Source organism: Ostrea edulis, chromosome 5 (assembly GCF_947568905.1).
Source record: "Ostrea edulis chromosome 5, xbOstEdul1.1, whole genome shotgun sequence".
NCBI lineage: Eukaryota > Metazoa > Mollusca > Bivalvia > Ostreida > Ostreidae > Ostrea > Ostrea edulis.
This window is the reverse complement of record NC_079168.1, coordinates 88,537,873-88,555,839: the sequence shown is the minus strand read 5'-3', so window position 1 is coordinate 88,555,839 and position 17,967 is coordinate 88,537,873. Positions and strand designations below refer to the sequence as shown.

At 36.7% G+C, this 17,967-nt stretch overlaps 1 protein-coding gene across 3 annotated transcripts in view; it reads right to left on the bottom strand.

Moving 5' to 3' along the window:
• Positions 1-249: 249 nt before the first annotated feature.
• Positions 250-17,967, bottom strand: part of LOC125648850 (potassium channel subfamily K member 2-like) — a 20,048-nt gene continuing 2,330 nt past the window's right edge. The window contains exons 1-6 of one of the 3 annotated variants that reach the window (XM_048875844.2): positions 5,342-5,650; positions 5,006-5,232; positions 4,546-4,707; positions 4,041-4,373; positions 1,885-2,045; positions 250-1,395 (exon numbers count right to left, since the gene is read on the bottom strand). In XM_048875844.2, the coding sequence (XP_048731801.1) occupies positions 1,333-1,395; positions 1,885-2,045; positions 4,041-4,373; positions 4,546-4,707; positions 5,006-5,150 (864 nt within the window). In that variant the 5' untranslated portion in view covers positions 5,151-5,232; positions 5,342-5,650 and the 3' untranslated portion in view covers positions 250-1,332. Of the gene's footprint in view, positions 1,396-1,884; positions 2,046-4,040; positions 4,374-4,545; positions 4,708-5,005; positions 5,233-5,341; positions 5,651-17,967 lie in introns of those variants that run through there. The other 2 variants (XM_048875845.2, XM_048875847.2) reach the window with 2 other exon arrangements.

Here is a 17,967-nt window from a genome sequence, read left to right as displayed (position 1 = left end):
TTATTTTCATCAGAATCCCCCTATGATATGAATCTGATACTTTATTTTCATCAGAATCCTCCTACGATATGAATCTGATACTTTATTTTCATCAGAATGACAGTTTTATTATTTGATAGATGCATGTAGAATGACATCCTGCAGGAAACTCACAGAGAATGATGTTGCAGTAATTTGGTAAAATTTACAATGCAGCTTACATAGTCTATAAACATCAAATTTATTTTGCTCAAAAACACAAGATCCATGATCAGTTTTGATGATATTTATTGAAGTATATATATATATATATACATATGCCCAAACACAACTATTTACATGTACACATATCTAACCAATGCAATTTGGCTTAAACACTGACTTAGTCACTACTAGATCAAGAAACAACTTGCTGAGTTGAAGCATCCACATGGTAGAAGCTCCCCTATGTATGGTCCATCACCATGATAATTGTCAAACCCAGCAAGCCATGTACAGAGTTGTAAGATCTACGTAAAGGAAAGTCAATTTTATTTAAAGTCGGCACCATTTTCATTCAACATGTGGTATAGAAGCTCCCCAGTACACAGTGTACGGTCACATTGTAAACTCTGCTCAATTTGAAAACGTAGATTACCAGCTGATTATGATAACTTAATGGGAATTGAATAAAACGTGAATTGATGTCAGGAATGAAATTGAGTGACTGATGCCAGGAGTGGGTAAATGACTGAGTGCCCCAGTAAAACTGATGTTCTATAAAGTGTCGATCTACCAGTCGTCTCCCGGTACCAGTTTTCCATGTCGTGCTGATGTATATACCAGGAGGTGGTAGTTTTCCATGTCGTGCTGAGGTATATTTCTAGCTCAAGATCCAAATCAGTTGTATCTTACCATAACGGTAGAGGTATATTGCAAAGCCAAGGGTATTCCTAAAGTCACAGAATAACTTTGTCATTCACTTTACAGAGAGACTATTCAACTGATCAATGTCTTGTTTTACTAATGGGACAATGACTTTCAAACAGTTGTTTCTCACAAGGCAGAGGAAATACATTTCCTAATCCCTCCTTGACAATAATGGTATTTTTATTTCCTCAAAATGCTAAATCAGCCACTTCACCTGAAAGTAGCTAACCATCTGTAAGTGGGTGAAGTTGATCATGACACAGAAAAGGAAGGCCCCACCCACCTTCTAAGGGAGGATTGTGCATACCAGAAATAGATTAAATAAGGGGTGTCATCATTCTCCACTGGGAGAAGGGTGCAAGTTGGCAATATTGGACAATAAGTATGTGCTCATCTCTTAAAATTCCCAGTCAGTGTAACAGTGGTGAAGACGGGTTGTCTCCCCTAGGCTTTCACTGGGTCTTTATCCTCTTTAGAGTTTTCTTGTTTGTCTTTATCTGAAGTGTCCTGAAAACAGAAACGAGAAGCTCTTACCAGTCACACTGAACACCGTGTCTTAAGAAATGCCTTCTAAAAGCTGTTAACAGTTACTTGGTATGAAGACCCACGTGTACGGTTAATGGTGGACAGTTACTTGGTATGAAGACCCACGTGTACGGTTAATGGTTGACAGTTACTTGTTATGAAGACCCACGTGTACGGTTAATGGTTGACAGTTACTTGGTATGAAGACCCACGTGTACGGTTAATGGTTGACAGTTACTTGGTATGAAGACCCACGTGTACGGTTAATGGTTGACAGTTACTTGGTATGAAGTTATGAAGACCCACGTGTACGGTTAATGGTTGACAACCGTGTATATCTTTTCTGCGGGTTTTTATATTTTGCGAAATTTGGTGGTATTCTTTGAACCGCACGAGTCATCATCCACATAGATAATCTGTCATGATACAAACCACACAATTTTGTACCCATGGTAATACACATTTGCTTACGTCAGGGTCGTCCTTGGGAGATGCCTTTTCTCTCGAGAGCGAAATTCTCTTGTACAGGTCCTGCACGTTTGACAGAAGCATCGCCACACTTGCCAAGCCTATCAGAATCCAAAGACTACTCAGCAGTTTGTACGGTATACGGTACCCAGAATCAGCAGTCCCTACAAGAGAAAGGTATTTTCTAGACAGGTATTACTGCAATCACGTGACCTTTCCCTCCCCAGGAGTAGATCCCATTATGGTTCCATCGACATACAAATTCATTGAGCCGTTCCTAGCAAAAGGCACGGGCACTGGAAGTTAATGTAAATATATAGTATGTGCATGTATACATGCACATACTATATATTTACATTAACTTCCAGTGCCCGTGCAAATTTTAAAAATATTAGTGCTAAAGTGTGAACTATAGAGAATATCCCTCAAAATATCAGAGCAATGTTGATTGTCGTTAAAAAATTACACTGTCAATCAAAGATGACAGCCAACTCGTGATTGGTAATCATGACCTTTTTCTTTACAAGTATGCAAAAATGACGTTACGTTTTTTCATTAATATACGTTTTTTGAAAAATATTGTTAAATAAGATCAGATAAGGGCCTTTTTTTGCAAGGAACGGCTCAATTGATGTTGCAGCAGAGCACCCCCTCCCCGCATAGTATTTCCCTGTGATGGAAAAAAAAACCGGTCCAGATTATATTTTCATGGGAGAATTTCCCGCAAGGTGGATCGAACACCCCTTCCTGTTTGGATTCCGTATTTTCATTAGACTTGTAGTACTGAACCCTCTTTTGTTTCTCGTGGAATCATATTTGGTAAGTATCTGATAAAGTAGCGTACATTTCCTTACACATGTTTCATACTTAACATTAAACCCTTTGCGAATAGTTATATGTAAAGGGCAAGCCTTGACACTTGAATAAAAAACCTAGTGCAACCCATTGAACATGAATAAATACATGTATTAATTCCAGCCAAGGAAATTAATCGATTTTTATCAATTTTTTTCTTCTTAAAAAAATCGTCAACAATTTCTTATATTGTTAAGCCCTTTTCGACCCACAATTATGTTAGTTGTGGGTCGATAGGTGAACAAATTTACCTATGGGTCGATAGGTGAACAAATTTACCTATGGGTCGATAGGTGAACAAATTTACCTATGGGTCGATAGGTGAACAAATTTACCTATGGGTCGATAGGTGAACAAATTTACCTATGGGTCGATAGGTGAACAAATTTACCTATGGGTCGATAGGTGGTCAAGCTTGTTTAGGTATTCAGACAAAGGCCATTTTCGCCTTCAGTAATACTCCAGGCATGTAGAATCAGGAGAACGGGGACAACAGCCCCCCTTTTTCTTTACATTGAACATTATTAAATTCATATGCGAATAAAAATATAGTGGGTGGCTCCCTCCCCCATATTCATACATAAATAAAAAGTATAAAGCTTGAAGGTGAAATTTGAAGCAGTGTCTGTCGATGTCATATGTGATTTAAGATTCTAAATTGTCATCCCCACCCACGATTTATTGCGGACAATTTATTTTATCAATGCTTTATTTGCTTGTGGAGAATTTTTGAGAAATCCACTTCCAACTTCTCCATCGGCTATCAATGTTTAATCTCTGTCAGGTATATAAATTCCATTAACCGAACTAAATCCGAATGATTTAGGGGGAAATTAAATACCGGGGCTGTGTTCCCTAACGTGAAAATTGACCCAGACTAAATTTTCTTAGGGGAAGATCTATAATCTAACCTACATGTAGGTTCGTTTTCTGCAGGGAACATATATAGTCCGGGCCCGTGTTTCATGGGGATACTATATTGTGTGTTTGGAGAGAGTGGGAGAGATTATATGCCAACACTGGATTAGGGAAACTCTAGCCTATACCCAAAATACAAGGAAGTTTGTTGCCCTAAATATTCAGTACATTATTTGATATTTTTACTGATCGAAATTTTCACACTGTGGTTTGAAACAGGACGCCCTGTTTAAGTAAGCGCAACATGTTTTCTATTAATTCGAATAGGTTATAGATTTTTTGAATAGCTTGTGTGTGTATACATCGAGTTCTAGCATTTATACACAGAAAAATAGATTTATAGCTTTGACACTATATTGACGGGATTTATAATGAAAAGTGTTTACCTATAACGAAGTCCCCAAACCCAATTGTCGTCAGCGTGATGATTGTATAGTACAAGGCATCCCCATACGACCAATCTTCAATTGCAGAGAAAATGGCGGCCGGAATAAAACACATCACAGTGATTATTAATAATATCAAAATCAGCGTCTTGACCAACTGATCTACTATCTCGTGTTTCTGTATAAACACTTTGTCTTTTAAGGGTTTTAAAAGTCCGTCTAATTTTTCGCCCATTCCAGAGAGTAGCAGCGCTACCATCGGTATCCCTAACAATCCGAAGATGCAGACGAAAGCTTTCCCGCCACTCGTGGCCGGTGTCTGGTTACCATAGCCTACAATAGAACAGGTTCGTGTTGAATAAAACCTAAAGCCAAAAGTGGGTTTACTCCAGGAATATGTGTCTATGACTATAGATACATGTAACATGTGTTATTCATTTTAAAGGGTGTTCGATTAATTTCGCATGAAAGGTGTTCGAGTTGTCTTTCTTGGTGTGATGCTGACCTATTGTGGTGACGGCGGTCATCGCGAAGAACGTTGAGCTACTGTAATCCCACTGCGAGGCGGAGGTTTCTGTGTCTGTCACTAGGACTCCTGCATCATACGCCTGGACAATGGCCTGGACAAACTGTCGGACCTGGTCCGTGGTCACACAGCTAGTGACAGCTAATGGATGACAACAGTGGCGAGATTAATATTAACGTGGAACTGGTGTGAACTGGACAGTGTAAACTGAGATTAGAGATTGACTATTTGTTATGTTGTAACGTCAATTAGACTAGCATGATTGCGATTTTATTTCACTATAATTTCAAACAAAGAGTTTGTATATAAATAATTGTAATTGTCCTCGGGGGAAAAACAGGTGGGTTTTTTTAAAAAATGTAAATCTATTCTTAGAAAAGTTGAAAATCAAAATATAATATACCGAAGTGTTTGTCGATATGAAAAAAGGTTCACTTACATCCTGAGAAATTGTAGAATGTAGTAGAGGCGGATGCCTGTGTTTGTTGTTCATTGGTGTGTTCAATCCCGTAAAGAATGGCCCCTCCGATCGCGACGTACACTAAAACTGTTGCCAGGAGAATTAGAATGGTTTTAGTTTCCATCACAAAGACCTCCGAATTTTACTTTCCGTCTTTTCAACGTGTTTTTCTTTCTCAGGTTACCTGGAATTTAAAGTCAACCATTCTAAAAAATAAAATACAACATAGAACAATAAAAATGGATGATGTAACCATGACCCCACTAAACTAATGATCAGAAATAAGAGAAGTATACATTTTTACGTGTGTCTTACCTGTTCCGAGCGCGTGTGCTGCTTTTGGTTTCCCTTAGATATACTGCCAGTACTTACAAACACATGTATGTGTATTCAAAATAGGGGAGCAAGTGGACCGAGACTCCAGGGGGTTTTCACGCGGGGTTTAAGAACTTTAAATAATCAATCGACCCACCATGAACTATTTACAGTGTATATTAAATTTTGAATGACATGTAATGCGATTTACTATTCAACACAAGAATACGTGTACCTGAAACAACGTAAATTAATCATTTTGAAGGACTTTACACTAACGAAAGCTGGATGGTGCCACCCATGCTTCTTTCTCATTGGTTGACGATACCAACTCGATCCTCACGGGCGTAGGCTGAGGGTCATATAACACCGATAAAATGAATCGGAGGGCAACTCCTACAACCGGTTAATAAATCTTTTCAACGAATCACGATGTCATCATTTTACATAACTTGTCTTCAGTGTCGAGTCATCGTCGGACATCCACGGTCGGTCGCTCTACGATATCGTCAAGAGCGACCGACCGTGGGTTTCCGACGATGGTGTTGAGTATACCTGAGGTTAAAATACCGGTGTTCGTATAGCCTCATCCCCATTTTTTGGCAATGATCATTGTCTGTTATTTTCAAATGCAAGCAGATGAAGATATACAGATGTATGGGGCGACTGCACCCCCACTAGTTTTGTTTGATTGTTGCATATTGAGCCCCCCACCCCACCCCTACCCCCAAGATCGGAGAAATGGAAGCCTGGAAAACAGACGTTTGGGGCAGTTTTAGCTGAGGAAGACTCTAGGCCCCTCACCTTCCCCCACGATTTAAGACTTTGAAGATCGGGCAAAATTCCCTTCTTTTTTTTATTTTGCTTGTCAGGAATTTTAGACAAGTCAACGTCCAACATCCCCCCCCCCCCGACTGCCCCCTCCCCCCTTGAAAAACGATGCCACATGCCTCCTGGAGAAAACATCTCCTAGTGTAGAACTTCCCTGTTCGTATATTCCCCAACAATACCCCTCTCATGTCACAATGTAACTTACAGATAGACAGAAAACGGTCTCATGTTACAATGTAACTTACAGATAGACAGAAAACCGTCTCATGTCACAATGTAACTTACAGATAGACAGAGAACCATCTCATGTTACAATGTAACTTACAGATGGACAGAACACCGTCTCATGTTACAATGTAACTTACAGATAGACAGAAAACCGTCTCATGTTACAATGTAACTTACAGATAGACAGAAAACCGTCTCATGTTACAATGTTACTTTCAGATAGACAGAAAACCGTCTCATGTTACAATGTAACTTACAGATAGACAGAACACCGTCTCATGTTACAATGTAACTTACAGATAGACAGAGAACCATCTCATGTTACAATGTAACTTACAGATAGACAGAGAAACTGTCCCATGGTACAATGTACCTCAAGGTAGACAGAGAAAATGTCCCATGTTTACTTACAGACATACAGTGTATGTAATTCGTGCTGACTTAGAGACAAAGGGATTGACAAACACCCAGAACCAAAAGATATTTCCCTGACGAAAATAATTAAAATTTCTACCAACACAAATATATGAAGGCATATTGCTTGTAGCGCCGTGTGTTTTATTGTCATGGTGTAATTTAATCAAAGATAAGGTGTGGATACACCCCATGTATGTGATGCTTAATTGGCAGAAACTTCTAAATTATGCAGAGGATTGCTCTGACTTCAGTTGGGTGTCTTAGATGCTCAGTAAGTTTTCTTCTCATTCAAGAATCAATGCTGAAAATGAGTTGATTGTTTCCTGTTCATGCTGATGGTTTGAGTATAATTCCGGTGTAAAACACAATGATGGAACTCAATCTTCGGATTTCAAATTTGTCTAACGGAGCAAAGTCGCTTTACAAGTGCCAAATATGGAAATTAAAGAGGCTATTTTACGATAAAAGAACCCTTTACAGAGGCTCTAGTTCTGTTTGCCCATCAGCCCTCAATCAGCATTCAATTTGTGAAGCCATCCTGGGAAAGAAAATATCATTCGGTGCTATCTTGTATTTACTGGTAACATTGTTACAAGCATCGTCAGCAACCGCTCAAGTGACACGCCCCTTCCCGGAAGTGTATAACATTGCAGAGAACCGGCCAGTGGTCAGTAACCCCTCGGACAGTGCTTGTGGTGTGCCCACCAGGAACGCCTACTGTGAGAGCACCGTGTACCCCATTTCTGTGCAGCAGTGCACTCAGTTGTTCTGTGTCCAGATTTGCCCCAACAGAACCGCATTACCTCCCTTTGTGGACCTCCTAATTTCCACCAGCCCGGGTCTGGGGTCGTGTGTCGTGACAGACACTGTAAACACCTACCCTAATAGCCGACTGGGAGAATTTTCCACGTTTTTCGTGCAAGCAGGACCGTTTTGCTATGCCACGCCTTCCACATCGTTTGTTGTTGGCGCCAATGGGGCCTTCACAATAACGTTCTGGGTTTGGCAAGAAACCTCAAATAATGGGTAAGCTATGTCTTAGATGCAGAATGGAAGGAATGTGACCAAATCTTGCATTGTTCTCAATTAAAGTGAAATGTTCGGTATAGTTGACGTGAAACATGTGTTTTTTGCTGAGTTTTTGTTTAATTCTTATTTATTTTGTTTATAACTTTTGGGAGGATATGGTGTATTGGCTCTAATATATATAGGCCTAAACTTAGGAAACTCAAACATACACAGTAAACAAACTTACGACACTCAACAAAAAAAGTATAAAGATAAAAATTCCAATTTTCCATTTATAATGTAGAGTTATGACATTTAGTAGAACAGAATGAAATCTTTTGAGGTCACTTTAGTTTGGCGAAAGATGGCCAAATCAAATACAGTCAAACCTGTATTAAGAGACCGTCCAACGGAGAATGGGAAAAAGGTCACACACGACAGGTGGTATCTTAATACAGGTTGCTTATTTTCAGTAGTAAATACATTTCACAAACATTATGCAGGTGTAAAACACCGAGTATACCTCAACATGCGGGGAGTAGGCTATATTGTGACCGGGGTTCGTTTTTGCATAATATCTCAATTTATGGATATATTTCGCAAGAAAGCATGTGGTTACGGAAGAAAGCATTGATTCGGGAATACTCGTATATCCACTGTACATACACGCTCAAGTATTATCAAACACCTCAGCACAATTTCGACGATCGGGGCAAGTTTGGTACAACCGCGAATCTATGACCAAATATCAGCACAACGCTTTGTTTTATCGTCACTTTAATATGACCAATATAATTACGAGTTGTCTGGATAAGTTTATGCATGTACTGTTAGTGAATAAAACCAATCGTTTTCAAAGATATCCATAAAAAATTAACGTGCATGGGGTGTATGCTACCAGATTTCTTTTACGCGTAATTGCGGAATGTCATCTAATATTTTAAGCATACTGATTGTAGTAGAACTTATATTTGTTGTTTTCTATGTACCGTAAGTAAAATATTTTATAGAATGAAACTCTGAAAGCAATACTTTCGTTATACAATTATTTATTCTCCTTACCAATAGTACAAAGGTATTAAGAAAATACTTATTTATAAGTATTCATACAAATATACAATATGATGTGTTCACAATATATACATATGTACATAATGCAGCAATATAAACAAAGTCATTATAGACATAAACTTTATCAGATATATTGTGTATTAAACAAGATTTCTCAGAAAGTTTATGAGATATCTTGTAAAATATATGAGATACCTTATAAACTTTCTTTTATAAGATATCGTATAAGTTATAAGATATCTTATAAAGTTATAAGATATCTTATAAAAGTTGTAAGATATCTTATATTAAAAACGTCAATAAGATATCTTATAAAAGTTGTAAGATATCTTATATTAAAAACGTCAATAAGATATCTTATAAAGTTTATGAGATATCTTAATCATGTACTATATATCTTTTAATTAAGGTTAATCGATCCTTGTGTGATGTCATAGGCTTTTGCAAAAATCTTTATCAAATTAACCTTTGCACATGATAGAAATATATCTTTCAGAGGAATTTTATTCACTGCATAAAATAAAAAATCTGGCAAACTATTGATTTTGAAAAAGTTTATATTTTCCATAGATAATCAATTCTTTGTAATTAAAAAAATGTTGTCAAGGGCAATAACTCATATGCTGGTATTTCTTCTACTGTATGTCTATTATACATGATTTCCCTAATATCCACAACCAATTTATACATATTTATGAATTAACATTTTTTTTAAACTGTTGACATTTAAAATTTGTCATTTCAACAAGTTTTTATCTATTTTAATTATTCTGTATAACGAAAATGTGTGATTTTCTGATGTTAACATACTTCTTGTTTTTTTTTTTTTTTTTTTTTTTATGTCTGACATCTTTTAAAATGTGGCAACATACACATTTTCTTTGGTTAATGATTAAATTTAACTATATATTGAATGGAAATTAATACAGATTTTGCACTTTTAACCATTTTAAATATTGATAAGTCACATGAGGATCGACCCACCTTAAAGAAAAATTTATTAGATGTCTCTTTTATTTTTAATAAGATATCTTATAAAGGATATAAGATATCTCACAAACTTTAGAAGATATCTTATAATTTTTATATGATATTTCATAAACTTTATGAGATATCTTTTAAAGAGGAATAAATGTTAAGAAAGTGCCATATAATATATATCGAGACCATCTGGAGTATGTCCTCAAATGGAGTATGACAGATCTATTATATTGTTTTATCAGACCTTTTAAGTGCAGTGTAAGTCGGTCTAAAAGCTCCCTGGAGCTTATCCTATCTTAGGTGAATAATTTCACAGGAGTTCGAAATATTATCAATAAAGTAAGTACATGTACAAAGTCAACAAAATTTACTCGACCTCGATTGACCTGCAAACCATGAAATAAATAACTCACCGGGTTAAAAAACTACATGATCCGAGTCGATGAGGAGCCGTTCAGTGACGTAAAGTTGAGCACTTTTTATTTTACGAAGTTCGGGAGGAGTTTGCCTGTTAAGAGGGCACTATGGACACGTGCACACAGGTCCTGGTATAAGGCCAACGTTATGGACCGTGAGATCCGCCTTCTTGTCGGGGTATGATTAGAGCCAGTAACGATTTGAAGGAGGAGGAGGTCCAATGGAGAGTGAGTCACAAACGAGTCTGGGTCAGTGTTGCTCAGCTTCGACAGGTTTGGAACACTTCCCCTAAAAACGCGATTATCCCTCTCTAACGAGAGTGAATAGGCCTATATCCCGTACAACCGAGAAAAACACCTGTGGAGTACATCTCTTCGTGTTTCACGTGAAAAGAAGAAAAGGTGCTAAAATGTCTGATACTTCTGCAAATTACTTAGAATAATCTTACTGTCTCGGGACAAAAAATATTCACGATTAATCCGAAATATCTGACGTTTTCCTGGCTTTTTTTTTTTATGATTTTGATATTTACCTGATATTTTCCTGGCACGGTAAGTATCAAAATCATAAAAAAGCCAGGAAAACGTCAGATATTTCCGACTAATTCACGATGTGTATTGGATTAATTTCGGTCTGCTTCCCTCTGATCTGCAATTTCTTGACTGTGTTGTCAATTTTATAGAAACAATTCGCGTCATGTTGAGTATACGTCACACTTATTTAGTGTTGCACGGGATTTGCCATTATTTTCTATAAAGACGCCAAATGTTTACTCTCTCGCTAAAGAGGGATAATCGCGTTTTAGCAAGAATATCTCGCTACAGGGAAAGTGTTCCAAACCTGTTCAAAGCAGACATGATACAGAGTGCATACAGGTCTAAACTCGAAAAAATCTGGAGTATGTCCTCAAATTGAGTATGAGACTAGTTTAATCAAACTTTTTGAACCGTAGTTTTAGAAGTAAATCTATGTTTATAATTTCACAGGAGTTGGAAAATTATCAATAGGCGAAGTCAATAAAACTAGATCTACTCGAGCTCGATTGACCTGCAAGCAAGCATAGTTACAACATACATGCTAACGCATAGCTCATTGATTGGTCAATCGAGTAAATCTCAAATTTACTTTATTGATAAATTTCTATCTCCTGTGATAATTTGGAGCATGAAATAATGATTGAAGAGTCCATAATTATAATATCTCCATCGGCTCGCTAGCATTATATTATTCTCTTTAGGGAAGTGGACAGACACTTCTTCTAGTGGGCCCTTGTTCACTCTGACTGTTCACTTCTCAAGCCTAGGGGGGCCCTTGTTCACTTCCTCTAGAGGACTCTTGTTCACTTCCTCTACAGGACTCTTGTTCACTTCTTTAATGGGGCCCTTGTTCACTTCCTTAATGGGGCCCTTGTTCACTTCCTCTACAGGACTCTTGTTCACTTCCTCTACAGGACTCTTGTTCACTTCTTTAATGGGGCCCTTGTTCACTTCCTTAATGGGGCCCTTGTTCACTCTAACTGTTCACTTCTCTAGGGGGGCCCTTGTTCACTTCCTTAATGGGGTTCTTGTCCACTCAATACATTGAGTGTTATGCACTCAGCACGTTCACCTTCCCAAGGCACATTTGATAAATGAATTTCAGTTTTGGAAATGCATCTAGGGTGTGAACTGGGTTTGGCCTAGCACTTTATGAATATAAAGTTAAGTTATAATGGCAACAAAAAACGTTGCAGTTTATACTCGTGTACAGTGATTCCCCGCTATATCTATATTGCCCCCCCCCCCCCCCCCCCCCCCCGTTATAATGCCACCCCCGCATATCGCCAAAAAAGTCCAGTTTTCCTCGCTATGTAAAACCCCGTTATAACGCCATCCCCCGCACACCACCATCCGCCAACCTATTTACAGGTACGATTGGGTCAATTTCCATTATAATCACCCCCACTAATTATCGCCATTCAACGGCAGGAAAATTTCAGTGAGTAGGCTTGAGCAATTATCTGCCATTGAGTCATCAAGGTATCAACGTTTGGAGCAGATAATAAGTTATGTAAATTATAATCAACTGAGTTCAGAAATGCAGTATTGTTTTTGAAATCCACGTATGGCGGACACACCTAAGTCTAATCGTGTTGGACATAAAACAAAAACTAGAAATCATTGGAAAAAAAAAATACCATTACGAGTCATTTACGACCACTGGACGCCAGGATTATCCAGGCATTCAAAGCATGATGTAGTAGATAAAATTTGTTTGATTTATAATGACAACTGTACACATACCCCCTTCCCCCGATATAATGCCACCCCGTTATAATGCCAAAATTGCCGAGGTACAAATGTTGGCGTTATAACGGGGGATCACTGTATTTTCAATACATTTATACAGTACCATAAAGAAATTTATTTCTGATATTTATATTCTACTTTATTTTCTGTTGGAATTCCCGGCCATAATTAAGGTACCTGACCTGAAATAGTTTCTCAAATCAGTACGGATTGATTTAATCATAAAAGATATGATTTATAGTGTGTATCTATGCCAAAAGGCAGAAAATATGCAAATTTGAATAAAAATATGATTTTTCAAAAAAATTATTTCAGAACATATGAACAAAAGACTGGTGGATTTGAACTTGACATCTGCTGTTCACCAGCCCAATGCTTTACATGTAACCACTGAGCTATGATGATAAGACAAATTATGTAGATAAAACCACTTTCAAAAGCCACTGTTACCCTGCATATGCGTATCGGGTGACAATAGATCTGATTTGTGTTTGTTTTTATTTTTGATAAAATGAATTCCTTTCCCTTCCTTTTATGTATTTATTTATTTATTTTTTTGCTGAACGTTAATTATATCTTGTGGCAGCAATCATTGTCAGTTAATGACTAATAACTTTGATTTATGGTGATATAACTGGAGCAAATGATATCCATTTGTGGCATGTAAATCCTCTTAAAAATCGTATTGACTTTTGTAATGCAAGGATATTAAGATAGTAAAAGAATAACAAATACACACAGAAAATATTCATTTACGCAATCTCAGCAATAGAAACAATGAAAATAAATGTAGAAAATATTTGTTTACACTTTTCAGTAGACTTTATTATAGAATTTCTCTGTGTCAGATTATAATCGATAATTAGTTTGTTACTGGTACAGTAAACCAATCATCGATTATGAAATTCTCACCGATTCCCATCACTATTTAAAAATGACACTGAGGATTATAACTTATAAGTCATGATGTTGGATCCAAGCACAAATAAAATAGATAACCTTTTAACATCTGTTGAACAATCCAACCCAACTTAACCAAGAGGTGATGCAAAATTGATAGACTGCAAAGATTCCTTTGTGCTTTTGTTAATAACTCTCATTCTGCTGAATTTTACATGATATTCGGGCCTAATTTCATTTTCATGCTTTAGGTGGATGCTTAGAGTAGACTTTGAAGTAATCCCCATTGCCTCACCTATGGGAATGTTTAACTGCATTTGGAACACTTCACCCTTTATGCCATGCTAAAAGGCTTTCCTAGCAGTCTAAGTTGACTTTTCACACCGGGTGTTTTCTTTTCTATATTACTTAACTTGTCCATTAAATTTCCAAACTAAATTTATCACTGTCAAAATGCAGGAGTTATAGAAAATCTCTTCTCTTCACACAAACTCCAAAAACTCAAAGGAAAATACCCCTTTTTTCACCACAGATCACTAAAGCATTTTCATCTTGTTACCTTCTTTGGTAGCCATATTGGATCTCTAGTTCTGAACCTTTGAAAAACAATTTGATTTTTTTTGAAGTTTTGTAGCATCAGGCATGTTCATGAAACTTTCCTAAGATATGTCCTAAGATGTAACTTAGGAAAAAGGTTACGGACATCCTAAAATCAACTTAGGACACGTCTTAGAATATGTTTCTCAATATATCTTAGGAACATGTAAAGTTAGGATGTCCTAACTACTTAGGAACATACTTATTCCTTTACATGTATATATACACATGATATTCGTGACATATTTTCGAGTAAACAATTAAAATTTAGACACATACAGCTAGAGAAAAGACAGACATTATTATATGAATATTCTTAATTCAGATACCGTGATTTCAATATAATGGTGTTATAAACTAGGAAATTTGAAGATCATTTACTACTGTAAATAAAGTACATGTAGTAAAACAAATGCATATTGTGATACTTGAAGCTATGCCTGTGTGCGTAATATACTAGTACAGTAAAATATCTGCATCTCGAATATGGTTTATCTCGAATACCCCGCTTGAGTCGAAGTTGACCGCCGGTCCCGGCCGTTTTCCCTATATAAATGATTTAAAAAACTTCTGATATTTCGAACACGATAATATCGAATACTCCGCTTATGTCGAAGTATTTTCAAGGTCCCATACCCTAAATTCACCCGGCTTATCTCAAAGTACAGTAAATTTTCCGCTCTGCTTACCATACCTAGCGGCGTTAAGTAACACATTAACACCCGCGGCTACATCAATTATAATTAATGACCCAGGTCGCAATAAATGGTTCAACAGCTTGGATGATTAGTGAAGCCTTCCAACATTATGGCTAAAGTTCACCGCCAATTATGAACTAACACACCCGATTCCAGGGATGGTGTTTTGAATGACACACGCTCTATCATTAACATGTGGGTTAGATAAACGCACAAAATCGTCGAAGTACGCTTGAATAATAACGATAATGCATTTAATAATACACGCTTCATCATTAAAACTAGTACAGAGAACACGAAAATTTATTTAATAAACATTTAAAAGTTTTTTTTTTTTAAATCCGTCTTTTTTGTCTTACGTGATAGGTTCTTTCATTACAACGCAAAAACTACATTCCAGTCGAGCCTGGACATCAATAAACTTAAAGTAAGCATACAGGCACGATCATCTTAATTTTGAAACACATTGTGAATTCAATTGAATGTTTATATATATTAAAAAAACCGAAATGTTTGTCTTTGAAATTCCACAATATTAATTTATCAACTTGTATTAAACTATAAGAAACGGCAACGGGGTTTTTGTTTATAATGCAAATCCCATACTATGCATCAAATATCCTTCTTCCAAAAAAAATATCCAAGATCGATTTTGGATATCTCGAACCCCCGGATATCTTGAAGTTTTTTCGAGGTCCCTCGGACTTCGAGATAGAGATATTTTACTGTATATTATTATTTCTTTTTTCGATGAATGGAATGCAAAACCACTCAGAGCCATGCAACACCTATGTACGATAGTTTAACAATCGAACCGATATACCTGACTTACATGTACTCATGTCAAAGTATTGGATAACAATAAATAAACAATCGTTTTTCCTACACCATGCAGACAAACCAATCTGAATTTGATGGTTAGTGTATTATCATGAGTAAGAAGAAGAACCCAAGATTTTCAACTGGGAAAAGAGGGCTTGTGAGAGTATTTGTGTGAAAATATATGTGTGTGTGTGTATATATAATGTGTCCGGGACCTGGTAAAATTGGAAACGGGCATGTGGAAATTGCATACTTACAAGCCCAAAGGGCATGTAAATTCCAAGGCTTAAACCTCCTTATTTTTTTTATTACAATGTACTTTTGCTTTTGATTCGAATGATCAATTCATTCATCAGACTTTTCATTTTCATTTTCGAATTTCATGATTTCCAATAAACTCTTTTGCATTGGAGACACTAAAAGTATACAGATTGAAAAAATGGTGACAATAGATGCTCTTGGAAAAGTAGATTTCCTTGGCATTGAAAGGCAAATAAGAAAAAAATTACATAATAAAATTCGGGGCATGTAAATATTTGTTTGGGCTAGTAGAAGTATTGAATATTAATCTGCCCGAAGGGCATGTGTTGAAAAAAAGATCTGGCGAAGACTAGCTGATTTTCATTATTGTATATCTGGCGAAGACTAGCTGATTTTCATTATTGTATATCTGGCGAAGACTAGCTGATTTTCATTATTGTATATCTGGCGAAGACTAGCTGATTTTCATTATTGTATATAATGCTATTGAAGATTTTGATTTTTTTTTCTCTCTTTAAAAATTATCATTTGTAAATTATTCTCAGCATAAAAACTGACTATGCTGATGGCTAATCATATTGCCCATCTATGTATGCCTGTTGCCTTTTTGTCAGGGGATCAGGACAATTTCTAATAGATAAACAAAGACCCAGGTTGATCCCTTAGATATGTGATATCTGTTTGAATTGAATCTTTTAAATATCGAATACCACATAGAATTTCTATGTCAGTTATTGATGTAAATATGTGTGAATTTCAAAGTAATGTATTCACTAGACATGTTTGAATATATAAAGAATTGCCTCTTCACACAGGCATATTGAATGGAGTACGTGACATTAGTGATACGTGAAATATATATGCCGGTGTGAAGAGGCTGGGGTATATCACCGTGCTTACTAAAATCTAAAACTGGAAGCCATTTCTTATAATAGTACTTAAATTTAATCATTTCATGCACAGTGATTAGCTTACACCTATATTCACAGGCATTGATTAGGTGTGCGTATATTCACAGGCATTGATTAGGTGTGTGTATATTCACAGGCATTGATTAGGTGTGTGTATATTTACAGGCATTGATTAGGTGTGTGTATATTCACAGGCATTGATTAAGTGTGTGTATATTCACAGGCATTGATTGTGTGTATATTCACAGGCATTGATTAGGTGTGCGTATATTCACAGGCATTGATTAGGTGTGTGTATATTCACAGGCATTGATTAGGTATGCGTATACTAGTATTCACAGGCATTGATTAGGTGTGCATATATTCACAGGCATTGATTAGGTGTGCATATATTCACAGGCATTGGTTAGGTGTGTTTATATTCACAGGCATTGATTAGGTGTGCGTATATTCACAGGCATTGATTAGGTGTGTGTGTATATTCACAGGCATTGGTTAGGTGTGTTTATATTCACAGGCATTGATTAGGTGTGTGTATATTCACAGGCATTGATTAGGTGTGCGTATATTCACAGGCATTGATTAGGTGTGCGTATATTCACAGGCATTGATTAGGTGTGCGTATATTCACAGGCATTGATAGGTGTGTGTATATTTACAGGCATTGATTAGGTGTGTGTATATTCACAGGCATTGATTAAGTGTGTGTATATTCACAGGCATTGATTGTGTGTATATTCACAGGCATTGATTAGGTGTGCGTATATTCACAGGCATTGATTAGGTGTGTGTATATTCACAGGCATTGATTAGGTATGCGTATACTAGTATTCACAGGCATTGATTAGGTGTGCATATATTCACAGGCATTGATTAGGTGTGCATATATTCACAGGCATTGGTTAGGTGTGTTTATATTCACAGGCATTGATTAGGTGTGCGTATATTCACAGGCATTGATTAGGTGTGTGTGTATATTCACAGGCATTGGTTAGGTGTGTTTATATTCACAGGCATTGATTAGGTGTGTGTATATTCACAGGCATTGATTAGGTGTGCGTATATTCACAGGCATTGATTAGGTGTGCGTATATTCACAGGCATTGATTAGGTGTGCGTATATTCACAGGCATTGATAGGTGTGTGTATATTCACAGGCATTGATTAAGTGTGTGTATATTCACAGGCATTGGTTA